The sequence below is a fragment of the Cnephaeus nilssonii genome, assembly GCF_951640355.1.
Source record: "Cnephaeus nilssonii genome assembly, chromosome: 5".
In the NCBI taxonomy this organism is placed as follows: Eukaryota; Metazoa; Chordata; class Mammalia; order Chiroptera; family Vespertilionidae; genus Cnephaeus; species Cnephaeus nilssonii.
In genome coordinates, this window is record NC_137076.1 from 32,523,222 (window position 1) to 32,549,832 (window position 26,611).

The 26,611-nt window shown below is 43.0% G+C and overlaps 1 protein-coding gene across 6 annotated transcripts; it reads right to left on the reverse strand.

Annotated features, from left to right (window-relative positions):
* On the reverse strand, positions 1-25,515 carry ZNF558 (zinc finger protein 558). 6 transcript variants are annotated; one of them, XR_013813577.1, is made up of 8 exons: positions 25,193-25,515; positions 17,369-17,482; positions 16,789-16,877; positions 16,136-16,262; positions 5,033-5,128; positions 4,491-4,573; positions 1,963-4,015; positions 1-1,687 (listed from the first exon to the last, which is right to left on the reverse strand). XR_013813577.1 is itself a non-coding variant. In XM_079772124.1 (7 exons), exons 2-7 carry the CDS (start codon positions 17,388-17,390, stop codon positions 3,233-3,235), a joined length of 1,200 nt encoding a protein of 399 aa, XP_079628250.1. In that variant the 5' UTR covers positions 17,391-17,482; positions 25,267-25,515; the 3' UTR covers positions 1-3,232. The 6 variants fall into 6 exon arrangements, 5 of the variants coding, with proteins under 5 accessions (XP_079628250.1, XP_079628251.1, XP_079628249.1 ...); XM_079772124.1 differs by having other exon boundaries at positions 1-4,015; positions 25,267-25,515; XM_079772125.1 differs by having other exon boundaries at positions 1-4,015; positions 25,226-25,515.
* Between the last annotated feature and the right edge of the window lie 1,096 nt (positions 25,516-26,611).

Consider the following 26,611-nt stretch of genomic DNA (forward strand, 5'->3'; position numbering starts at 1 on the left):
AGAAGCAGGGCTCACAGCTGGCGAGTGCAATGGCAGTGGCGGGAGCCTCTCCTGCCATCGCAGCTGTTGGACATCCCTTGAAGGCTCCCAGACTGTGAGAGGGCACAGGGCCTCTAGTATTCAATAAAGAGGCAGTGGTTAAGTGCACAGACTGTCTGGGTTCAAATCTGGGCGCTATCATTTACTAGCCAGTAACTCAGGCAAGTAACATTAAGTGTACCATACCAGTTTTCTCATCTATAAAATGGGAATATTAATAGCCTGTACTTTTGAAGCTCACATTGAGTACTCAATAAGTGAATCTTCATAAGGCATTCAGAAGAGTGTCCAGTATATAGAAAGAGCTATATAAGTGACTGATCATTTATCAATGTATTGAAGTACTTAGCTATAAAAATATGGCCCCTACATAAAAAGAAGCAGTTCACAAGAAAATAATAATCCTGTTGCTTAGTTACATTGCATCAAATATGTAAATCAAAATTACAAAAATGAATGTTAATTTATAACCAAAATGGAAGACTTGAATACACATCTATTACTAAATATAAATAAGTTTGAGGAAAAAACTGAATGTGCATACTATATAAAAAAACAATTAGCTTGAGTTAATGGGCATACACTCTATATTTAAAAATTACAGAATGCACTTTAAACAAATATGAAACATAAAATGTGACTAACAGGTTTACCAGTAAAATATTGCATTCAGCTGGATATTAACACAACACCTCCTCAAAACTAAATCCCCAAAATCACTTGGGCTCTAATCACTCAGAGGTTACTTTTAATAATTTAAGGAGAAGCCTAAGAACAAGCAATCTAGAGTTGATACAGCCAATCAGAAGTTTCTAGGGAGCCCGTATCATTGTGATTTTTAAAATCATCATAATCAAAATATAGCTTTTCTAGGCCTTCAGCCCACTTTCAAGGGAAAAAATAGTTAAGGTGAATAGAATTTAGTGAGGCAAACAAGTCAGATGATGTTCCACCCAGTGACTTCTACCTACTTATGGCCAGCAGAGGAGGTCAACACATCCTTGGGCTTCAGGAAAGCTTTCCATACTGAGTATTTTCAATACTGCTTGATAACTTGAACAAAATGTGTTTTTTTTAAAAATATATATTTTTTATTGATTTCAGAGAGGAAGGGAGAGGGAAGAGAGAGAAACATCAATGATGAGAGAGGACCATCGATTGGCTGCCTCCTCCATGCCCCCTACTGGGGATTGAGCCCGCAACCCAGGCATGCGCCCTTGATTGGAATTGAACCTGGGACCCTTCAGTCTGCAGGCTGACGCTCTATCTACTGAGCCAATCAGCTAGGGCAACAAAATGTTTTTTTCTTTAAGTAAGTAGGGGAGAATGGGCGCTGGAGAAGAAGCTAAAAGTAACTGCTATACCAGGATCTACACTAATAAAAGAGTAACATGCTAATTGACCATACCTTCGCAATGCCCCCTAGCCAATCAGGAGTGACTATGCAAATTAACCCAACAAAGATGGCAGGTTAATTTGCATATACAGGTGCTGAGCGGCCGGGGTGGGGGTGGGGTGAGACCCCAGTTGCTCCAGGTCTCTGGGCAGCGTGGGAAGGCAGAAAGGCGGCTCTGGCCAGAGCGAAGGCGGTGCCAGCAGTCAGGGGAAAGAAGGCCCATTCTTGCACAAATCTTTGTGCATCGGGCTTCTAGTATAAATATAAAAAATAATCAACATCATAAAGTCCACTTGACAAAAATGCCATTAAGTGAGAAGAAAAGTATATAGCACATAGTGTTTCATTATGATAAACTAAATCACTCAGGAGATATTCAGAAATACCTTTGTCATGTATTGCTATCTTCAAAGAGTAAATATTACATACCAAACTGGTACAACACTTCAGGTTTATTTTAGGCTATAGCTATACACATAAATGTTTATACTAAAACATAACAACTGAAAATAAATTAATGCACCAACCTAAGGAATAGTCACTATTAAAGGTGATATACCACACTCTTAAGGTTTACATTTTCCATTCCAGGTTTAAATTATTTTGTGGCTACTCAGTGAATAGGTGAGGCTGAGCCATCGTCGTACCGATTACATTCCTAGGATCTTCCTCTACCGTGAATTCTCACGTCAACAAAGAGGAATCATGGAAAGATCTTCCAAAATTAATACACTGACAGGTTTTGTGTCCAGGGAGTATTTAATATTTTTCCTAATGTAACAGGTATCATTAAAGGCATTCTGACAATCTTTATAGTCTTTGCAGTGAGTTCTCAGTTTCGTAAGAATGGGAAAAACGAAAGACTTTCCAGTACTGATTACATTTAACAGGACTTTCTCCCCAGAATAAATCCTCACATCTCTCAAAAACTGAGAGAACATTAAGGCTTTCTTGTTGCATTCAGAGTATCTCACCATCGTTTGCTCAGTAATGTGAATGTCTGTTCTGATGGGGTTTTCACATTCCTTATATGAGTATTTCTCTGTACTGATTTATCACGTGTACTGGGCACATTAAGGTGAGTTTGAGCTGAAAGTTTTCCACAAAGATTGCACTCAAGGTTTTTCTCCAGAGTGAATTAACCTGAGAGTTGCTCAATATCAAATTGATGGAAAGCTGAAGGCCTTGCTTCACTGATTTTATGACAAGCTTCTCAGATGTTTCCCAAGGATCTCTCCTGGTATACACTCCTTGTGTAGTCTTCTTCCACATTGTATCAGGATTGGTCTGTGTGTCCAATACAATATGGAAGTGATAACATGTCCTTCCAAGGCTAGGTTATAAAAGACAACATGGCTTCGGCATTAGCTCTCCCTCAGATCAAATGTTTTGGAGGGAACCTGATACTACACATAAAAATACTCAGGCCCATGGAAAATCCTACATGGTGAGGAAATGAAGGTTCCCTGGCAACATCCAGCACTAACTTTCCAGGCATGTGAGTCAGCCATTTTGGAAAAGACTCTTCAGCAGTAAAAATACAGATGATTGTAGCTTCTGATGACTATCTTGACTGCACCCTCATGAGAGATACTGAGCCAGAACTACAAAATTAAGCCATTTATGAACTTCTGACTTTCAGAAATTGTGAGATAATAAGTGTTTGTCGTTTGAAGCCACTATGTTTGGGAGGGAAATTGGCTAGGCAGCAACAGGTAACTCTTACACCTGGCATGAGTTACCACAAGTTGTCTGAGGGATTAAAAAAATCAATGAATGCTTTCCCAGTTACTGTATTCAAATCCACCTATTATGTATTCTCTTATGCACAGAAAGGTAAGAATTAGTGGTGAAAGATTTTCCACAATGGTTACATTCATAGGGTTTTTCTCCAGTGTGAGTTCTCACATGTTTCTTAACAGCTGAGAGATTATTAAAAGCTTTTCCACAGTTACTGCATTCATAGGGTTTCTCTCCAGTATGAATTCTTTTGTGCACAGTAAGAGAAAAGCTACTGCTAAAGGATTTGCCACATTGATTACACATATAAGGTTTTTCTCCAGTATGAGTTCTCATATGCTGTGTCAGATATGAGCTCTTTCTAAAGGTTTTCCCACAATCATGGCACTCATAAGGCTTCTCCCCTGTATGGATACTATTGTGCCCAGTAAGAGAGGATCTCGTGCTGAAGGCCTTTCCACACAGATTACATTCATGATGATTCTCTCTTGTATGAATTCTCTTGTGGCTTTTGAGGTTACAACTAGTACGGAAAACATGAAAACACTGGTTACATTCATAAGGTTTTTCTCCAGTGTGAATTCTTACATGCAGTCTGAGAGATGAAGGATCATTGAAGGCTTTCCCACAGTCATTGCATTCATAAGGTTTCTCCCCATTATGTATTCTCTTATGAATAGTAAGATAAGATCTACTGCTGAAAGATTTTCCACATTGATTACAGTCATAGGGTTTTTCTCCAGTATGAATTCTCTTGTGCTGAGTAAGGTTAGATTTTGTGCTGAAGACTTTAAAACACTGATTACATTCATTAAGTTTCATTCCAACATGATTTCTTTCCTGTTGATAGAGAAATAACTATAATTTGTAATATTTTTAATATTCAGTGTTGTCATACAAATTCTCTCTCCCAGGAATTATGCTAATTAATATAACTGATGTTTTCACTATTTTCAGTGCTTATATAAGACATCTACCCAGTCTGAGCTCTTGTAAGTTAAAAAAGATACATGTCCTTACCATACAAGAGCATTTTTTGATAAATTTAAGACAACTTTATGATTCAACAGACAATATCTTAGTCACATTTAAGGAAATAATTTACTTCTGGAAATTCTCAGTGAAAAAATTAGCTTGAAGCTAACTTATAATTTTCTCCAAATTCACAATTTTTCCACAACATCTCTCTAGAAACACCATTTTATCGTGTGTAAATGTTACTTTCTTCTTATGATACTCCTTTTTATCTTGTAGCTTTTCTAACTTAGAGAATTCTTCTACTGTGAAAAACCAAGAATCACCATGTTAGTCTTACCGCTTTTACACCATTAGAATGTTTTTTCCTAAAAACATGCTTCTTGGGTGTTAACCATTTGGCTTTAAGTATAGGTTCCAAATCTGAAACAAATTGAAAAGGAATTTAAGTATACACATGAGTAAAGCTAGACTCTGAGAGATTAGGGTTTTTGAGGAGATTTGCAGTGAAAAGGATAAGAGTAATCAAATTGCAGGTTTAAAAAAAGGATTCTAGAAGGATTAAGATTTGTCAGAGATTTATAAAAGAAGGAATTATCAGGGATGTAAAATACAAAGAAATTGGACAAAAAGTTAAAAAAGACTTAAGCAAAACAAAACAAAGACAAGGGGAGACGAAAGCCTAAGTCCAAAGTAAAGTATAAGATGCTGAACAGCAAGTTAAAAGGAAAAAAATGCTCATACCAAATGTTCTTGGCCAGCTCCATCAGAAAAAAAAGGACATTTTACAAAGTTCTCTGATATTTCTTAATGTAATACTTCCATGTCCCAAATCACTGGCCACAGCTATTCCTCACAGAGTCATATCCACCTGGTGCTCACCTGAACAAATGCCTGGGAGAATTCCTCTTCCCTCTGTCATCACCTTGTCTTCTTGCTCCAACTGAGAGATTAGGCTGAGTTTATCAACATGATACCCTAATCATGGAGAAAAGGCATGTTGAAGGGGGACTGTGTAGGTGACAAGGAACTCCATGAAACTGAAGCCAACAATTCTAAAGAGGCCAAGTGAGACTTTTAGAGTAATGGAATAATTATACTTAAATTCTAATGAATACTATAACTCCCAAGGAACAAAAATACAAGTATCCTTATTCAATATCTAGGTGACAGGGCATAAATACAGTTGGCCCTTGAATGAGGGGATTAGGGGTACTGACTACCTGCACAGTCAAAACTCTGCATTTAATTTGATTCCCCCAAAACTTTAGTTGTCCCTTGGTATCCGTGGGAGATTGGACCTCCTGTGGATACCAAAATCCACACATGCTCAAGTCCTATATATAAAATGGCATAGAACAATGCATACAGTTGGCTTCCCACATTCACAGATTCCCAACCCAAGGGTCAAAAATACTGTTTTTGATCTGTGGTTGGCTGAATCTTCAGATGTGAAGCCTGGGCTATGATGGGCCAACTGTATAATTATTGAAAATATCTATGTATAAATGGACCTACACAGTTCAAACTGTTATTCAAGGGTCAACTATAGTCCCAAAGCCCATGTCAAAGTCTAAATTACACACATCAGAAGCTCTAAAGCTTTTAACTATGGAGATATAAAGTCAGGGTAAGAAACATATATTCAGTTCATAGGGTAGGCATCAGTTACAAAGCTCTGTGAGGGTGGAGAACATGTTTGTCTCATTCATCACTGTACTCCTAAACCTAGCCCAGACCCAGGAACACAGAAGTGCTTAAGAAATTCTAGTGAGCCCTAGCCGGTTTGGCTCAGTGGATAGAGCGTCGGCCTGAGGACTGAAGGGTCCCAGGTTCGATTCCGGTCAAGGGCATGTACCTTGGTTGCAGGCACATCCCCAGTAGGGGGTGTGCAGGAGGCAGCTGGTCGGTGTTTCTAACTCTCTAACCCTCTCCCTTCCTCTCTGTAAAAAAATCAATAAAAAAAAAAAAAAAAAATTCTAGTGAGAAGTCATGGCATTGAAAACAAGAAATACTAAACTCCAAAAGCCCATCCCTACACAAAAGCAATGAATAAACTGGCAAAAACTTTAAGAGTTGATTTTATTAGAATTCTGGGGACTTATCAAAAGATTATAGCAACCAGGAAAATGCTTAATCAAGGAGAAAAAGAAAACAGCTGACATTTTAACCGATCCTTGACTGATTCTCTATTTCATGCTTTGGCCATGACCTTGAAGACAACAGCCCACATTCCTAGTACTGGAGGGAGCAGAATGGACCATTATCTCAAGTAACTGTGACTGATTGTTTAGACCTTTCTGAAGGTTTGGCTCAAAGGGCTTGCCTTCATTTATCTAATCCCAAACTCTCCAAGGGCTGAGCTGTGCTAAACACATTTAAAGGCAAATACACTGAGTGGCCAGATTATTATGATCTCTGAACACATAATAATCTGGCCAGTGTATATCCTATATAATAAAAGGCTAATAAGCAAATTGTCCCCTCGACCAGGAGTTCAACCAGCAGGCAGGCCAGCCAACTGCCCATGTCCCCTCCCCCTGGCCAGGCTGGCCGGACCCCACCCATGCACGAATTCATGCACCGGGCCTCTAACACACACACACACACACACACACACACACTGAGTGGCCAGATTATTATGCATTCAGAGATCATAATAATCTGGCCACTAAGTGTATATCAGCCACCACCACCTGAAGCAAGGGAAAACAGTAGAAGAAAACAAAAGACTGACTGAAAACTTGGAAGGAAAAGTGTGGAACAATATCTTTTTGGAAATTTTTGAAAAGCTCTTTCATATTCCTTTTGTAGTTGAAAAAAGGGTGCTGTAATAAATCATAAATTCCTGCCCTAGCTGGTTTGGCTCAGTGGATAGAGCGTCAGCCTAAGGACTGAAGGGTCCTGGGTTCAATTCTGGTCAAGGGCACATGCCCGGGTTGCGGGCTTGATCCTCAGTAGGGGGCATGCAGGAGGCAGCCCATCAATGATTCTCATCACTGATGTTTCTATATTTAAAAAAATAGATCATAAATTCCTAATTGGACAGGTCATGGTGGGTAGTCATACAACAATAACTTTGTTTTTTAGAATAGTTTATTGATTTTTAGGGAGAGAATGGGAGGAGAGGAACTTCGATGTGAGAGTGCAACATCGATTGGCTGCCTCCTGCACAATGCCCCCTACCAGGATCAAGCCCGCAACCTGAGCATAGATGCCTTTGACCAGGAATAGAATCGGCAACCCCCTGGTGCATGGGACAACGCCCAACCAACTAAGCAACACTGGCCGGAGCACAACATAACTTCTTCTATTTTTTAACATAACTTCTTTAGTGAGAGGTTTTTAAGCAAGCCCTGTCCATTGGTCTTGAGCATCTAAATTAACTAAATTACCCCCCCGCCGCCCTGCCCAAGGCATGACCATCCTCAAGAAAGCGCATAATCTTAACCATCCTCTAATCTGATCTACACCTTGCTTTCTTCCATTTTCCTGTAATCTTCCTTGTGTTCCCTCCTTAATTTCAAATGCATAAAAGAAACTGAAAAACTGCTATTCTCCGAGCCTTTGGGATTTTGATTCCTGGTAATTGTCATCAGTTTTGCTCAAATGAACTCTGATAAAAATTCTTTACAAGTTTTGGCCATTTTTTTACATTGACACTTTTAATCTAGTAGCCTCGTGCATACTCGGGGTGGGCACATGCTCAGAAAAGACCTGAAAAAGCACTAAGTCCTCAGCTATGGCTGACCTTTAGGCTTTATTCATAAGCAGGCTGTGAAGCTATGGCGAGTGTAAACACCCATTATATACTCAGAGCCCATCTGCAGAGACTAGGAGACTTTTGTTTTGTTTTTGTTCCAGGTGTACAAGGAGTTCTCAACATAGCAGAGTCTTCAGTAGCTACACACAACAAATACAGACATTACCAAATTAGTTCATAAACATCACTAAACATACAGCAAAAACAAACCCTGGGGATTAGGAGAAGCTGATTCTAGAATTGCCATATGATAGTATTCCAAATGTCCAATTTTCAGCCAGTAAAATCACGAGGCAGGCAAAGAAATAATTTTATGGCCCATTATAGGAAATAATATAGAAACGGTCCCTGGGGAAACCTAAACATTAAGCTTAGTAGATAAAGAATTTTTAAAAATATACTTTATTGATTCTAGAGAGAGAGGAAAGGAGAGGTAAGGAGGGAGGGAGGGAAGGAGAGAGAAGCATCAATGTGTGAGAGAAACATCACTTGGTTGCCCTCCCACAACCTGGGTATGTGCCCTGACTGGAATCAAACCAGTGACCTTTTGGTGCACAGGACGATGCTCAAGCAACTGTGCCATACTGGCCAGGGCTAGATAAAGAACTTAAAAACACCTATTTTAAATATGCTTAAATACCTAAAGGAAACCATGTACAAAGAACTAAAGGAAACAATAAGAACAAATACTGATCAAGTAGAAAACATGTTAAAGATAGAAATTATTTTAAAAAACTACATAGGTATTTTGCAGTTGAAAAGTACAGTAACACAAACAAAACTTTCAGAAGAGGAGTTCAACAGCAGGTTTGAGTAGGCAGACTAAAGAATTAATGACCATGAGATAGGAAAATTTATATCACCTCTGAAAAATAGAAAAAAAAAATATGAACAGAGCCTAAATGACCTGTGGGATACCATCAAACATATCAACATCCACATAATGGAGGTTCCTTAAGTAGAGAAGAGAACGAAGTAGAAAAGAATATTTGAAGAGATAATGGATAAAAACTTAACCAAACTTGATGGTTATGAAAAACATAAATATACACTACAAAGATTAAAAAAACCCAGATAGGTTAAACTGAAAGAGACAGAGATCACTTCCAGTAGTAATGTATCCACTTTACAAGAAATGCTAATGGGACACTTTAAGACTGAAATAAAAGGACAATGAATATTAACTCAAATCCACAAAAAGAAAAATGAAGAACACTGATAAGGAAAATACATGGGTAAGTATAATTGTCAATAATAATTCTTTTGGGGGGGTTACTAGTATAACGCCTTCATTTCTGTTCTGTAACTCTTTTTTCCTATATGACTTAAAAATGAAATGCCGCCCTAGCCAGTTTGGCTCAGTGGATAGAGCATTGGCCTATGGACTAAGGGTCCTGGGTTCGATTACAGTCAAGGGCATGTACCTTGGTTGCAGGCTCCTCCCTGGCACAGGCCCTGGTTGGGGAGCATGCAAGAGGTAACCAATTGATGTGTCTCTCTTACATCGATGTTTCTCTCTCTTTCTGTCTCTTCCCCTCCCATTCTCTCTAAAAATCAACAGGAAAATATCCTTGGGTGAGGATAAAAAAAAAAAGAGAAATGCCTAAAGCAGTAATTGTAAATCTATGTTAATAGCCACACAATGTATAAGATGTAAGGGGTGATAAAGCATTACAAAGTGAGGGAGAGGGTGTGCAGGGTATAGCTATATAGGAACAAAACTTTGGTATACTATTGAACAAAGTTGGTATTAAATCAAAATAATTATAAATTAAAATGTTAATTATAATCCCCAGGACAGCTACTAAAAAATAACTAAAAAAAAATAAAAAATACCAATGTCACCCCAATAAATTCAATAAAAAAAACAAAACTAAACTGAACAAAAAATGAACAGGGAATTAAAATGGCCCACTAGAAAATATAGAACACAAAAAAGTAAATAATAATGGAGAAATTGAGGAACAAATGGAATAACAAAATGACATAAATAGGTTCTTCTTCATCAGTAACTACAGGCCTGGTGCACAAATTTGTGCACGGGTGGGGTCCCTTGGCCTGGCTGGCATTTGGGGCCCTCTTGCCCAGTCCCAAGCAGCCAGACCCCAGCAGCAAGCTAACCTACCGGTCAGAGCATCTGCCCCCTGGTTGTCAGTGCGCATCATAGCTACTGGTCAGACACTTAGAATATTACACTTTTATTATATAGGATTATCTTACATATAAATGGATTAGTCTATGTCCAACTAAAAGGCAGATTTTGGGAGAGTGGACAAAACAATCATCCAATTATATGCTATCTATAGGATACTCACTTTACATCTAAAGACATTAATTGGTTGAAAGTCAACTGCTGGGAAAATTTATTCCATGAAAACAGCAGATAAAAGAGAGATTGTGTAGCTATATTAATTTCAGAATAGACTTTAATACGAAAATTGCTATAAGACACAAAGAAAGGTATTACTTAATAATAAAAAGGTAACTTCATCAAGAAGATATAACAATTAGAGACATATATGTACCTAACAACAGAGCTCAAAAATATATAAATTCAAAATTGACAGAATTGAAGGGAGAAATAAAGACTACAGTAATAGTTGCAGACTTCAACATACCACATTGAATAATAGGCAGAAAACTAGGTAGAAAACCAACAAGGAAACAGAGAACTTAGCCAATCCTATACACTAACTGGACCTAATCCTCTATACTAATAAAAGGGTAATATGCTAATTAGACCAGGTCTACCAGACATCTTCTGGACGTCCGACTTCCTTCCGGACAGTTAGGGGGCAACCAGGCCAGCAAGGGGGCAGTTAAGGGGTGACTAGGCTGGCAGGGGGGGAGTTGGGGGGGAGACCAGGCCAGCAGGGGGGCAGTCAGGGGGTGACCAGGCCGGCAGGGGGGCAGTTAGGGGGTGACCAGGCTGCCAGAGGGGCAGTTAGGGAGCAACCAGGCTGGCAAGGGAGCAGTTAGGGGGCAACCAGGCTGGCAGGGGGGCAGTTAGGGGGCGACCAGGCCAGCAGGGGAGCAGTTAGGGGGCGATCAGGCCGGCAAGCAGAGGCAGTTAAGGGTGATCAGGCAGGCAGGTGAGCGGTTAGGAGCCAGCGGTCCTGGATTGTGAGAGGGATGTCTGACTGCCGGTTTAGGCCCCATCCTGCAGGGCCTAAACCGGCAATTGGACATCCCCCGAGGGGTCCCAGATTGGAGAGGGTGCAGGCTGGGCTGAGGGACACTCCCCTCCCGTGCATGAATTTCATGCACCGGGCCTCTAGTATATAATAAAAGGCTAATATGCAAATTGACCAAATGGCGGAATGACTGGTCACTATGACATGCACTGACCACCAGGGGGCAGACGCTCAGTGCAGGAGCTGCCCCCTGGTGGTCAGTGCGCTCCCACAGAGGGAGCGCCGCTCAGCCAGAAGCCAGGCTCACGGTTGGCGAGTGCAGTGTTGGTGTTGGGAGCCTCTCCTGCCTCCGTGGCAGTCGGACATCCCCCAAGGGCTCCCAGACTGCGAGAGGGTGCAGGCTGGGCTGAGGGACCCCCCGCCACCCCGAGTGCACAAATTTTGTGCACCGGGCCTCTAGTAGACATACATATAAAACAATCCATCCAACAACAGAATACATATTCATCTCAAATGTATATGGAACATTCTTCAGAAGAGACCATATGTTAGGACACAAAACAAGTCTGAATAAACAATAACAAAGAAATCACACAAAGTATCTTATCTGACCATAATAGAATCTTATTACAAATGAGTAACAAAAGTATATGTAATTGGAAAACTTAATATTGTTAAGATGACAATACTAACCCAATCACAGTGATCTACAGATTCAATGTAATCACTATCAAAATTCCAACAGCTTTTTTTTTTTTTTTTTTGCAAAAATGGACAAACTGATCCTAAAATTCATATGAAATTGCAAGGGATCCTTAACAGACAAAACAGTTTGAAAAAGAAAAAAAGAGAGACTCATGCTTCCTGTTATCAAAACTTACTTCAAAGAAATGGTAATGAAGACAGGAGGTACTAGTACAAGGACAGACATATAGATCAATGGAACAGAACTGAGTGTACAAAAACTCATATGACTACGGTCAAATAATTTTTGACATGGGTGCGAAAAACTACAATGAGGAAAAGAACAGTCTCTTCTTCAAAAGTTTTGGGGTAACTTTTGCAAAACAGTGGAGTTGACACTTCCTCCAAACCATATAAAAATTAACTTAAAGCCCTGGCCAAGTGGCTCAGGTTGTTGGAGCATCATCCCATCTATACATATAAAAGGCTAATATGCAAAGTGTTCCCTTGGGAGTTTGACCAGGAGACTAGGAGTTTGATCGCTCGATATGACATGCGCTGACCACCAGGGGATTGCGTGGAATGAAGGAAGGCCCCGGCCGGCAGCTGGCAGCCAGGGAAGGAAGCCCCTGGCCGGCAGCCGGGAAAGGAAGGCCCTGGCTGGCAGCCAGCTGCTGGGGAAGGAAAGCCCTGATCATCCCTGATCACTGGCCAGGCCTAGGGACCCTACCCGTGCACGAAATTCTAGTATACATATAATCTTCTAAAACTGAATCAAAAGAAACAGAAAATCTGAACAGACTGATTACAGCTAATGAGATCAAAGCAATAATAAAAATACTTCCAACAAACAAAAGTCCTGGACCCTTTTGTGCACTTGGTGGGACTGCAAACTGATGCAGCCCCTATGGAAAATAGTATGGAGAATCCTCAAAAATCTAAAAATAGACATACCATACAGCCCAGCAATTCCACTTCTGGGTATTTACCCAAAGAAACCAAAAACACTAATTTGAGATACATGCATCCCTATGCCCATTGCAGCATTATTTACAATAGCCACGATATGGAAGCAACCTAGGTGTCCATCAACAGATGAATGGATAACAAAAATGAGATACATATATACAATGGAATATTATGCAGCAATAAAAAAGAATGAAATCTTGCCATTTGTGACAACATGGATGACTCTAGAGGGTATTATGCTAAATGAAATAAGTCAGGCAGAGAAAGGCAAATACCGTATGGTGACACTTATACATGGAATCTCAAAAACAAAGGAACAAACAAATCAAAAACAGACTCATAGAAACACAGACCAAAGGGATGGTTACCAGCAAAAGGGGGGGGGGGGATGGATGAAAAAGGGGAATATAGCCAATAATATTGTGATAGGTTTGTATGGTGACAGATTATTACTAGAATTAGTGGGGTGATCACATTGTAAGGTATAGAAATATCGAATCATTATACTGTACCCTGAATCTAATAAAACCAATACTAGAGGCCCGGTGCATGAAATTCGTGTACGGGGGGTGTGTGTCCCTCAGCCCAGCCTGCACCCTCTTCAATCTGTGACCCCTCGAGGGCAGTCAGACATCCCTCTCACAATCCAGGACTGCTGGCTCCCAACTACTCGCCTGCCTTCCTTCCTGATGGCCCCTAACCACTTCTGCCTGCCAGCCTGGTCACCCCCTAACCACTCCCCTGCCAGCCTGATGGATGCCTAACTGTTCCCCTGCCAGCCTGTTTGCCCTAACTGCCCTCCCCTGCAGGCCTGGTTACCCCTAACTGCCCTCCCCTGCAGGCCTAGTCCCCCCCCAACTGCTCTCCCCCTGCAGGCCTGGGTCCCCAACTGCCCTTCCCTGCAAGCCCAGTCGCCCCCAACTTCCTTCCTCTGCCGGCCTGGTCACCCTCAACTCCCCTCCCTTGCAGGCCTGGTCCCTCCCAACTGCCCTCCCCTGCTGGCCATCTTGTGGTGGCTATCTTGTGTCCACATGGGGGCAGCCATCTTGTGTGTTGGAGTGATGGTCAATTTGCATATTACTCTTTTATTAGATAGGATAGAGGCCTGGTACACGGGTGGGGGCCAGATGGTTTGCCCTGAAGGGAGTCCCGGATCAGGGTGGGGGTTCCCTTGGGGCGTGGGGCAGCCTGGGCGAGGGGCCTGTGGTGGTTTGCAGGCTGGCCATCACCCCCTCCCCACCCCACCCCACCCCCCGCCCCCGGCGACCCAAACGGAGGCTCTGGTATCTGGGATTTATTCATCTTCTATAACTGAAACTTTGTAGCCTTGAGTGGAGACCAAGGCAGGCCAGGGCTTGGGTTTCCCCGGCAATGGAGGAAGCCAAGCTTTCCGCACATCCTGGCCAAGAACAAAAAAATAACCAAATTTAAAAGGCTTGAATAAACATTTCTTCAAAGATATACAAACAGTTAACAAGGAGACGGAAAAATATTCAAGGTCATCAGGACGAAATGCAAATCAAAACAAGATGCCACTTCATACCCACATGAATGGCTATAATAAAAAACCAAAAACAAATGTTGGGGAAGATGTGGAGAAATCTGAACTCCTATATTGCTACAGATGCTGGGGAAACAATTTGGCTGTTTCTTAGTAAGCTAAACATCCTCTCTAATAAAATGGTAATATGCAAATTAACCATCACTCTGCTACATAAGCCACGCCCACCAGCCAATCAGGGTGAGTATGCAAATTAACCCCAATCCAAGATGGCTACAGCCACAGAGAGCAAGGTTTCCCAGGTAACAGAGTAAGCCAAGCTTTCCATAGCCGTTGCAGGCCTAAGCCTCCACTCAAGCTACAAAGTTTCAATTATAGAAGGTAAACAAATTCAAACAAATGGCGGCAGAATGGAGCTTGAGAGAGCAGGCCAGGGCTGCTGGTGACAACAGGGGAAGCAAAGCTTTCCGCACACCCTGGCCAGGCTCACCCGCTTAAGGCTACAAAGTTTCAATTATAGAAGGTGAATTAACTGCCACAGAAATGGCTGCCAGAGCCCCAGGCTTGGCTCCGCTCCAGGCTACAAAGTTTCAATTGTAGAAGGAAAATAAATTCCAGATACCAGGGCCTCCCCTTGGGTTGCCAGGGGGCGTGGCCGGCCTGCAAACCACCACAGGCCCCTTGCTTAGGCCGCTCCACACCCCAAGGAAACCCCCACCCTTATCTGTGACACCCTTCAGGGCAAACCAGCTGGCCCCCACCCGTGCACCAGGCCTCTATCCTATCTAATAAAAGAGTAATATACAGATTGATCATCACTGCAACACACAATATAGCTGCCCCCATGTGGTCAAAGATCCTGCCCCCATGTGGACACAAGATGGCCACTACAAGATGGCCAGCAGGAGAGGGCAGTTGTGAGGGACCAGGCCTGCAAGGGAGGGCAGTTGAGAGGGACCAGGCTTGCAAGGGAGGGCAGTTAGGGGTGACCAGGCTGGCAGAGGAGGGAAGTTGGGGGCAAACAGGCTGGCAGGGGAGCAGTTAAGCATCAACCAGGCTGGCAGCAGAGTGGTTAGGGGGTGATCAGGCTGGCAGGCAGAAGCGGTTAGGGGCAATCAGGAAGGCAGGCAGGCAAGCAGTTGGGAGCCAGCAGTCCTGGATTGTGAGAGGGATGTCCGACTGCCCGTTTAGGCCCGATCCCACTAGGATCGGGCCTAAACGGGCAGTCGGATATCCCTCCAGGAGTCCCAGATTGGAGAGGGTACAGGCTGGGCTGAGGGACAACCCCCTGCCGTGCACGAATTTCGTGCACCGGGCTTCTAGTAGTAATATATGACCTAGCATTCCATTCCTAGATATATACCCAAGAGAACTGAAAACATAGGTTTAAATAAAAACTTACATACAAAAATGCATAGCAGTATTACTTATAACAGCCCGTTATGTGGAAACAACCCAAATGTTTATCAACCATTGAATGGGTAAACAAAATATTGTATACCCACAAAATGAAATATTATTCAGTCATACAAAGGCATAAATAACTGAGATACATATTATAACACAGCCAAACCTTTATACATTATACTTCCTGAAAGAAACCAGACAAAGATCACATATTTTATGATCCAATGATATAAAATAGGCAAATTAATAGAGACAGAAAGCAAATTAGTGGTTGCCAGCAGCTGGGAGTGGGGAATGTAATGAGTACTGACCACTTAATGGGTGTGAGCTTCTTTTAGTGGTGATGACAATTAGATAGTGCTGATGGTTGCACAACACTGTGAATACATCAAAACCACTGAATTGTATACTTTAAAATGGTTATGATAGTAAATTTTATGTTATATGAATGTTGCCTCAATTTAAAAAAGAAGGAAAGACTTGTTGCTTGAGTTAAGAAATAAATGCAGTAATGGTGTCAGGCTTACCAAGCGATGCCAGGTTCCTGCAGTTCTCCAGCATCACATCTTTGTACAGTGTTTTTTGAGAAGGATCCAGCAATGCCCACTCTTCTTGGGTAAACTCTACAGCCACATCCTTGAAGGTCACCATGTCCTAAAGTCATCGAAAACATTATGGCTTAGCCAAGGACCACTGAGGTTATATAGGAAAAGGGCCAAGGATGGCAAGAGTGGGGACCGGGAATTCAAAGCAGAAGGTGTATTTTGTATATCAGAGTTCCGGGCTCTACTCTAATTTGCTTTTGGACTCAGCCCTCAATCTCAAAGATTGAACACAGGCCTGGAACATCGCAGAAATCAGAAATACTTGGTAAATGTATGAATGACTTCCTAATGGCCACCATCAATTGCTTGAGTTTAGGAAACAGTCATGTCTTTCCTTAGTGTTCCCTTAAAAACTATCAGCAGAACATGAGAGAGGGACCCTGCAGGAAACTTTGCAATGTAGTAAATACTGACATATACTGACCTTGTTTGGGCAGCCCCTCACCCTCCATTAGATGCTCAGAGATCCTGGATGCCTGAAGATCTGGTTTGGCTGTGAGGCTCCAGGTCATTGAAAGATAACAAGTTCAATTTTGGCCAAAAAATAATGATTTGGAAAAAGAAACATGACTCACCGGTAACCAGCTTGTCAGGAAGCCATTAACAAAACCTTCCTCCTCTGTGCATCCTTTTTGAGGGGGTGTTGGGTACAGGGGAGACTTAACTGGAGAAGTAGAAATGAGTCATAAATAAGTCACAAGAATCCAGGTGTACTCTATACTCTAGCACTCACAAACTCCCCTCCTACCTATGAACGAACACACACATACACACACACACACCTTTCATTAAAAAACCAGAGCAGAGCCCTGTCTCACCAGGGCCAGAAAAGAGAGCTCAAGCGTCGTACTGCACTTGAGGAAGAGATTATTCACGTTTCACAGTCGAGGAATTTGAAAATCCAAGGGACATCATTGTCATTTAATCAGGTTTATAAAAAGAATTACAGATAAAATTCAAAAGCTCCTGCACATTTACCACACAGGTGACAGCTCCACAGTCATACAAACTACTAAAACCCCAAATACCCAAAACCTAATTAGGTACCAGTGACCTCTGAGCGCCACTCCTGCCTCAGCCCCTCCCCTACCTCCTCGGTGGTACAGGGGCCTTTAACACCTGGCCTCTGAGAGCTGCTGGGACCCCACAACTTACCACAGGTGGGGAATAGAACCATGACACGATCCTATGATTCAGCCAGTAAATTTTCCTAAACAACAGGGCGATGGGAGAACCAAGAAGCTTCTCTTCTTACTCCCACAATGCACTCTGGAATAAATAAGATAATATGAAAAATGCATAGCTTCTCTCTTTCTCTAGGTTACTGAGGACAAATCTATCTTAGCCTGCCCATCATGTTCTCCTTCAAAATGCAATGTCTTTGTTATTGGGCCTTTATTTTGCCTAGCAGCTGGTAAACCCATGGTTGTGTGATGGCAAAACTTACCTTCTGTCCACCATGGTATGACCCATTTGATTATTTACTTATTTTAATCCTCCCCAAGGCAATATTTTTTTTTAAGTTTTATTTCAGAGAGAGAGGAACATCGATGTGAGACAGAAACACTGATCAGTTGCCTTCCATATGCCTTCTGACTAGGGATCAAACCTGAAACCTGGGTATGTGCCCTGACCAGGAATCGAACCCGTGAACCTCCAGTGCACGGGACAACTCTCCAACCAACTGAGTCACACCAGCCAGGGGCTGCTCACCTCCTTTTAAATTCTGTTTCACTTAGTCTCATCCATGTGGTTGTCACAATCACATTCCCACCTTCAAACCCTATTCACTTAAGACTTGGGCACCTGACTTCCATTATTCCTTCAGCCTCCAGTCCCACCTCACTCAGATGATCTCAGACTCACAGTGTTATGAGTTTGTTTTACTCCACCTTTGCCACACATTTCCATGGGCACCACCCTGGGCTTGCTCATCACCTGACACTGTTTCACTATCCAGAACAATAGTTCAGAAATTTCCCTCTCTCTGAACACAACCTCCCAAACTTTTCCTTGGTTCACTAATTTTTTTCCTTTCACTACATGTATCTTCTACTACATAAAGAACTCAGTCCACCTACTATCCTACCTTCTTGCTACCCATCAGTCACCTTCTCTCCTCATTTCATGCTTACCCAGCGTGGATTACAATGTCCCTCATTTCCACAAATTTCCTTATCCCTAAGCCCCACCTTCACAGTGCTCCAGCAGAACTCTGACCACGTGATTCCAAACATCTGCCTGTTCTGTATCAGCACTCGGGCAGATCAGCCTGCAGGAAAACTGAACTATTGTCACCTTTAGACAAACATAATCACCAATATGACAAGAGCCCTCAATCCTGCGGGACAATCCTATAAGTCAATGGAGCTTCCTACTAATCAAACCTTTTCTAATCTCTTTAAATCTCACCTTTTCCCTCTATGGCAATCAGCTTCCTATGTAGCCTTAATGATTCAAGCCTCCTGATAGTCACACCTGCATTGATTAGGGCTGAGCTGCGTGACTAATAAAATGCTGTGGAGGTGACTTCTAAGTCTGGGCCCTAAAAGGCACAGCAGCTTCCACCCTGGTCTCTTGCACTGCCTGCTCTAGGGAAGCCATGCTGCAAGGACACGCCAGTGGTCCTGTGGCGAGAGACACCTGGAGAGGAACTGAGGCCTCTCTCCAACAGCCAGCACGAACGCCAGCATGTGCGTGAACCACCTTGAAAGCGCATCTTTCAGCACCAGTCAAGCCTTCAGATGACTGCAGTTTCAGCTGATATCTGGCTAAGAAATCACGAAAGTCCCTGAGCCAGAACCTTGAACCTAAGATGAATTCCTGAACTACAAAAACTGTGAGAAAGGAAATGACTACTATTATTTTAAGTGACTAAGGTTAGCACCAACAGATAAGGAATATACCCTCACTTTCAGCAGATGGCCCCGCATCCCACTTCTCAAAGTGATCATCATGAGAAGAACCTACCTTCCTGACGTCAAAATGATCATCTGAACGCGGTTTCCTCCCTCTCTTCTGTTATAAACTAGGAGCTGTCTCCCCTTCTTTATAAGGCCAGACTCTACAGCTTTGTTGTGTCCCATCCCACCTGCCTTTAGGACAGGGGTCCTCAAACTTTTTAAACAGGGGGCCAGTTCACTGTCCCTCAGACCGTTGGAGGGCCGGACTATAGTTTTAAAAAAACTATGAACAAATTCCTATGCACACTGCACATATCTCATTTTGAAGTAAAAAAACAAAACGGCAGAAACACCCGCATGTGGCCCTCGGGCCGTAGTTTGAGGACGCCTGCTTTAGGAGCTGTACACTATTGATGACCTCTTGTTTACCCTTCCCTTCAAGCTCTCCCACTCTACTAGACTCTCTCACACCATTTAAATCCAATGCAGTATTTAGTAATGAAATATGTCTAATAGCACAGTTTTCTTTCCAGTTACTGCCCCATCTCTGCCTCTCATCACAGTGTTTTCACTCTCTGTCTCATTTCCTCATGTCCCACGTACTCCTCAACACAGTATAATTTGTTTCTACCACTACCAATCCAATTGGTAGAACCACCGATAATCTTATTCACAGAGATGTAGACTGCAGCTACACTGATACCAGTCAGATCAACAAAGACATGGCGGGCCACTTCTTTTATTGGCAAGGCTGTATGGAAATACACTCTCATACATTGCTGGGGTATAACTCCTATGGAAGGAATTTGTTAATGTCAAGCAAAATGCAAAAACATTTACTCTTTCACTGTCAATGGAACTTTTAGGGATCTATTTAAACTGTAACACAAATACTAAAAGACCTGGGTGAGTTTAGTGTAAACCCTGACATTTTTTTCCCTTTTTTTTTGTAATGCAAGTGTCTGACTTAAGCTTTGATTGCCAAGCAACATCCATTTTGAAGAGGCATCCAGTTCAAATACAGCTGTCTCTAAGAAACACATCTGGCAGTCTCAGGACCACATAAGGAGGCCAGGCTGCCTCCGCTACTGACGCTTTCTTTTAGAGATCTTGATTGACTTTAATGACTGACCATTTGGACTACCTGTTTGTTTTCCCTTCCTGCACTTTAAATTCTTGTTCTTATGTTTTAAACTCACCAATAAAGAGTGAACCCATGAACCTTAGGCCCCCAACCTACACCCCAATAAAAGCAGAACCCTAGGCCCATGTACTCTCTCTACCTATGACATTCCTGTGTGGGCGACGGTGTGATTTCTAGATCTTGTAAGTCATTAACCTGTATCTTTTCAGTTTCCTCATAGTTATTGGTGAAGGGATCTATTTCAACATTGGTTATTATTAGGCTGAGATCAGCATAGAATAGCGAGAGTATTCACTGTAGCCTTATTATAATATCAAAGGATTGGAAACAACACAAATGACCATCAACAGGGAATTAGTTCAATAAACTATGGGATACCCACATCATGAAGAAACATGCAGCCAAAACAAGAAAAAGACAATTTCTATGTATTGATAGATTCTTATCTTCAATAAACGTAAGTGAAAAAAAATAAAAATACCAAGCAGCATATATAGAATGTAGTAACAGAATAAAATGTAATCCCATAAAACTAGCTTTTTGAGGTCTCTATATGTGTCCTCCCTGCAACTAAAAGATGAAAGCAATAACGGGTGTGAGTATGTGCAGAGAGGGGAACATAAGACACTAAGAGTGAGTGTGGGCCAGGTGAAAAAGAGTTGTAGGGAGTCACTGACTCCTGGGCCTGTATGATAGACAGGTTAACGCTCCCGCTCCAAAGATGTCCACTCGGCAGAACCTGTGAATGTGCTACCTTACAAGGCAAAGAGTTTTACAGATGTGATCAAGGTAAAGATCTTGAGATGGGGAGATGATCCTGAATCATCCAGGTGGGCCCAACGTCATCACAAGGGTCTTTATAAAAGAGAAGCAGGAGGGTCAGGATCTGCAAAAGAGATGGAAAACAGAGGTGAGAGAGGGGGGGTGAGAGAAGGGAGGAGAGAGAGAGAGAGAGAGAGAGAGAGAGAGATTGGAAGACACTACATTGCTAGCTCTGAAGATGAAAAGAGAAGCATTAAGCCAAGGAAAGAATGCAGGCAGCCTCTCTATGAAGATCAAGGCAAGGGAATGGATTCTCCCCTAGAGACTCCAGAAGGAATGCAGCCCTGCCAACTCATTTAGGATTTCTGACCTCCAGAACCACAGGAAAATAAATTTGCAATGCATTAAGCCACAAAGTTTATGATAATTTGTTACAGCAGCTATAGGAAACTAATACAGCCTCTCACATCAAACCCTCCCTGAGCCTTGGTGCGAGTCCAAGACCCACACAACTGTGGCAGAATTTCCTTACCCGCTACAGGTGGGTGATGGCTCCTTTCTCCCCACCAGGGACCCAATTTGTAGTTAGGAATAGTCATAGTCACTGAGCTGAGGAGAAGAGGTAGGATCCACCCAGCTCACAGCCCCAAGAGGAAAGGAAACTGACAAGTTGCCTGGGACACTTTCAGACGCCAAGTACCTCTTCAAGGCCTTTTGGCAGTTAGAGTTCACGTGAGGACAGACAGGGACTCTGCTCAGGTTACAGATTCAGAGACTCCTATCTCCTCTCGGCTGTGTTGGTGCTGGGAAGGTCACAGAGAAAGGGCCACTCCACACCAGTGTTGCCCAACAGAATCGTCAGTGATAGAAATGTTCTTTAATTCTGCTCTGTCCAATGTGGCAGCCACTAGCCATAGGTGGCTACTGACCACTTGAAATATGGTCATTGGAACTGAGAAAATGAGTTTTTAGTTGTATTTTTCATTGGTTTAATTGAAATGGCGACACGTGGCTAATGGCCACCCTGGTGGACAGAGAAGCCCTACACATACTCAGGCCTGACTTTCTTTCGGATGTGGAGGAGGGGACCTGTGAGTGGCAAAGTTGGACCTGGGAGAGGGTGATGCCTGCAGGTTTGCATGGACAGGAACTAGAAGCATAGTAAATGTTCTGTTACCTGAAAAATGCATGCATGAATGGAAGCATCATAATATTCTCTTAGTTCTAAACTCTAAGGTCTCTTTTTTTCTTTTTAAATATATTTTATTGATTTTTTTACAGAGAGGAAGGGAGAGGGATAGAGTTAGAAACATCGATGAGAGAGAAACATTGATCAGCTGCCTCCTGCACACCCCCTACTGGGGATGTGCCCGCAGCCAAGGTACATGCCCTTGACCGGAATCGAACCTGGGACCTTTCAGTCCGCAGGCCGACGCTCTATCCACTGAGCCCAACTGGTTAGGGCAGTCTCTTTTTTTCTACTTCTTTCCTCCTCCACAGCCATTATCCAGGCCTAGGGTACAATCATCTTAATCCTAAACTTCTTCCTATCACCTTCCATTTTCCCTCTTAAGTCCTCATTCTTAATCCGGAAGTCCATTTTAACCAGCATGCAAAAAGCAAATGCTAACCACACATCCTCTTCAGTGTCTGCCCAATGGCTTTAGAAGAGAGTCCAAAGTAATGCCTGATCTGGTCCTGCCTGCCCAACTGTCCAGCCTGGCTCACCCTCCTTCCCTATGTTGTCTTGGCTTCAGCCATCCCTGTCTTCCCAGTTTATGGAGAACCCCAGGCTCTCCTGGGTTTGGGCTTGTTTTCATGCAGTTCTCTCTGCCCAAAGTGCTCTCTTAAATGTACTCCCACACCTGCACTCTAGTCTAGTTCTATGACTAGCAAAATCCAGCTCCAACTTTAGCTCTCAAGCTCAATATCAGGCCTTCTCAAAATGACTTCCTTGTTCCCTCAGGTTGAGTCCTCTGTGCCAAGCTCCCACATCACTTATGTAATTAATTGCTTAGAATGTAAATTCCATGGAGGCAAGACAAGTTGGTTCTCCAGGGTCCCTATGCATCTGGCCCAGGGCCTAGCTCATGGAGATGATGAACCATCCTGGTTTGCCTATCACTATCCTGATTTGAACACTAAATGTCCAATATCCTGGCAAATCCCTTAGAGCTGAATAAATGAGGATGGCTGGTCCCCTAAATTGCACACTCAAAAAGGATCTGTTGCATGACAAGCAAATATTCCCCTCAAGAATGACATAGGAAAGCTAATGAAAAAAGCATGGACATGCATATGCACGCGCACGTGTACACACACACAATTATTAAAGCCCAACAATTGAATATAAAATTACTTAAAATGTTTCTCTTCAATATGAATCACCAGACTGTTATTTCAGAAAAGTTAGAAGGCAAGTTGTGAAGGACAGTCTTTGGAAACTGGCACCCTACCCTTCAATCTATAAGTTGTTGCTTAATATTCCTCCAAATGATTTTAAATCTCATTGAGAAAAAATCCCACTTGCTCAAAATACATTTGTTTGCTGTTCAATTTAAATTTCTGTTACTAATATAAAAAAGTTAAAATATTTTTTTCTCCCTAATGCCCCCATATTTTAAATCTTTGTGGAGGATTTATAGAGCTTTAGAAGTCAAACTCAACAGGACTGAGGAATGTTGCTAAATATTCCTGCTAGTCTTTAGTTGGATGACTTGTCATACTTCATATACATGTAAAGATTATATATTTATACTTATATATAAAATCCTAACATTTTTAGTATATAATGTGAGCAAATGCATATTTCTATACTCTTACACATTTTGTTATTTACATGTTTGTTTAATGTGTATTTATTTTCATAAATAAACTGTATTTATTGAATTATTTACATACATATAGCCATACATACCTTATTATCTTTCCCTTGAATATAATGCATCAAACATAAGAAATTTTTCTTAAGATTCTCTCATTCTTGCCCTGGCTGGTTTGGCTCAGTGGATAAAGCGTCGGCCTGTGGACTGAAGGGTCCCGGGTTCTATTCCTGTCAGGGGCACATGCTGGGGTTGTGGGCTTGATCCCCAGTGGGGGGTGTGTGAGAGGCAGCCGATCAATGATTCTCTCTCATCATTGATGTTTCTATCTCTCTCTCCCTCTCTGAAATCAATAAAAATATAATTTAAAAAAAGATTATCTTATTCTTAGTGACTGTGTGTTTCCGATCTGAGCTCAAGAAAGCCCATTAGCAATTATTCTGCCCAGTGGAGGCAGGTGGAACCTGTTGTCACAAATTCCACACAGCCCTCACCTGGTCACACAGAAATCTTAAATCAGTGAGGAAAGGTGAGCCTCAAACCTGTTTTCAACTCAAACCTGAGCTCTAGAGGTGCTTTTCTTGTCTGAGGAGGAGAAAAAAAAAAAAAAAGCACAAAGATTGCCTTTGAGGCCTTTTATATAGCATAAAACAGTTACTGAATGGAAAAGCCATCCTATTCACTTTTCTTTTTTGAATTTACTGATTAACGTGTAATTATTGGCTGTGACTGAATTTTCCTGATTCTCATCCAGCCAGCTGCTCCCCAAGTGGGGAAAGCAGGTTCACGCTGTGTGCAATTGGCTCGCTCAACTCATTTGGCTGCATAGAGAGTTTTTGGCGACTCCAGTCACTTTAAATATGGCTTGTCACTTGGGGGCCCTATACAGGACTCAGCTGACTTTTAAACAATTTCCACAGTTCACTCAGGGCCTCAGAGGTTGTAAGGCCCTAGAGCAGGGTTTCCTAAGCTCAGCCCCACTGACATTTGGGGCTGGATAATTCCTTGTTGTGAAGGTTGTGCACTGGAGGTCGTGGAGCAGCATCCCTGGCCTCCGCCCTCTAGATGCCAATAGCACCCGCCCCGCCCCGCCCCCTTTGTAATAACCCAAACAAAGCCTCCAGACTAGGGTACAAGTCCCCTGGGGGCAACATCACACCCGGCGAGGGTGACGGGGGAGGGGGGGGGGGCAGGATGCTCTGAAGGAGGGAAGCGGCGTGCAGAGCTGGGAGGTACCAGCAGCTTCCGGCAGAAAACGGTCCCGGGAGGGACAGCGAGTCCCCGGGCCGTGATGGGGTGCCCTCAGCCCACGCCCCTCCCTGCACCGCCCCGACCACCCGCAGCTCACCGCGTCCTCCCCGGGCACCGCGGCCAACCGTACCACGTGGACGCCGTCCCACCCAGAGAAGACGGAGCACACACCGTGAAGCCAGCCATCCGCGGCAGCCTCCGCGGCGCCTCCCCGCGCTCCTACTTCCGGTCTCGGGCTGGCGGCTCCACACGGGCTTCCGGTCACGGGCTGCCCACCGCGGAGAGCGAGAATCTTGGGAGCTCGGGGCAGAGGTGGTGATATAGGCGAGCGGGGGCCGGGAGAGACCCATGGGCGGGGTGTGAGCAGAGACTAGTTTCTGGGGTCGGGGCTAGGCTCTGGGAGACGCCAGACACGAAGGGCGTGGCCGTGGGCGAGGACCTGTTCCAGGGCTGGGGGCTGGGCAGGGACCAGGGGGCGTGGCCGTGGGTGGTACCAGGACCAGGGGGCGTGGCCTCGAGGGGACCGGGGTGGAGGTGGTACCAGGTGGAGGGGACTGGGTGATGGGTGGGGACCAGATTCCTGGTTAAGGCTGTGGGTGGGAACCAGACCTGAGGGTGAGGCTGGACAAGACCCATTCCAGGGGTGGGGATGAGGCAGGGATGGGGCTGGACTAGGTGAGGTGGGCTGAACAGTGGGAAGAAAGTTCTAGGGACTGGCCAAGGTGGGGCTTTTCCTGGATCCCTAGACTTTACAGTAAACCCTCGATTTTGCGAACCTCCATTTAAGGGACAAAATTTCCAGTCCGTATGTCATATGTGACAATTAGCACCCTGTTAATTGTAAAATGCTTTTAACTAACATTGGCTTATAATTAAGTTAACAGGGTTTTTTTTTTTTTTGGTTATTCACTATTTTAAATAAATTTTAGCGAATAGGCCATATGTTGGAAAAAATACTAGTTAAATTTTGCTGACATTAAATTATTACATATCTACAACTATAGTCTACATATTAAATTCAAGTCACCACTAATAAACAATGTTGGGCGAATGATTAGCACACGATCACAGTGCATCACCTGTGGTAACTGATTCTGTTGTTGCATGGGGTGACTTTGTGCAGCAGTTTTAACCCTGCGGCTGATGTTCCCACTTGCCTTAAGCCAGTGGTCGGCAAACTCATTAGTCAGCAGAGCCAAATATCAACAGTACAACGATTGAAATTTCTTTTGAGAGCCAAATTTTTTAAACTTAAACTTTTAACGCCCACTTCTTCAAAATAGACTCGCCCAGGCCATGGTATTTTGTGGAAGAGCCACACTCAAGGGGCCAAAGAGCTGCATGTGGCTTTCGAGCCGCAGTTTGCTGACCACGGCCCTAAGCCACACCCCTGCTGTGTGCATTTGTTTACTTTCAGTGACTAGTGAATGCACTCATTTATTAGATCTATTCATTATAAATTAAAATTATTGTAATACATATAGAAAATTTTCTTGGAAATTAAGCTTTTCATACA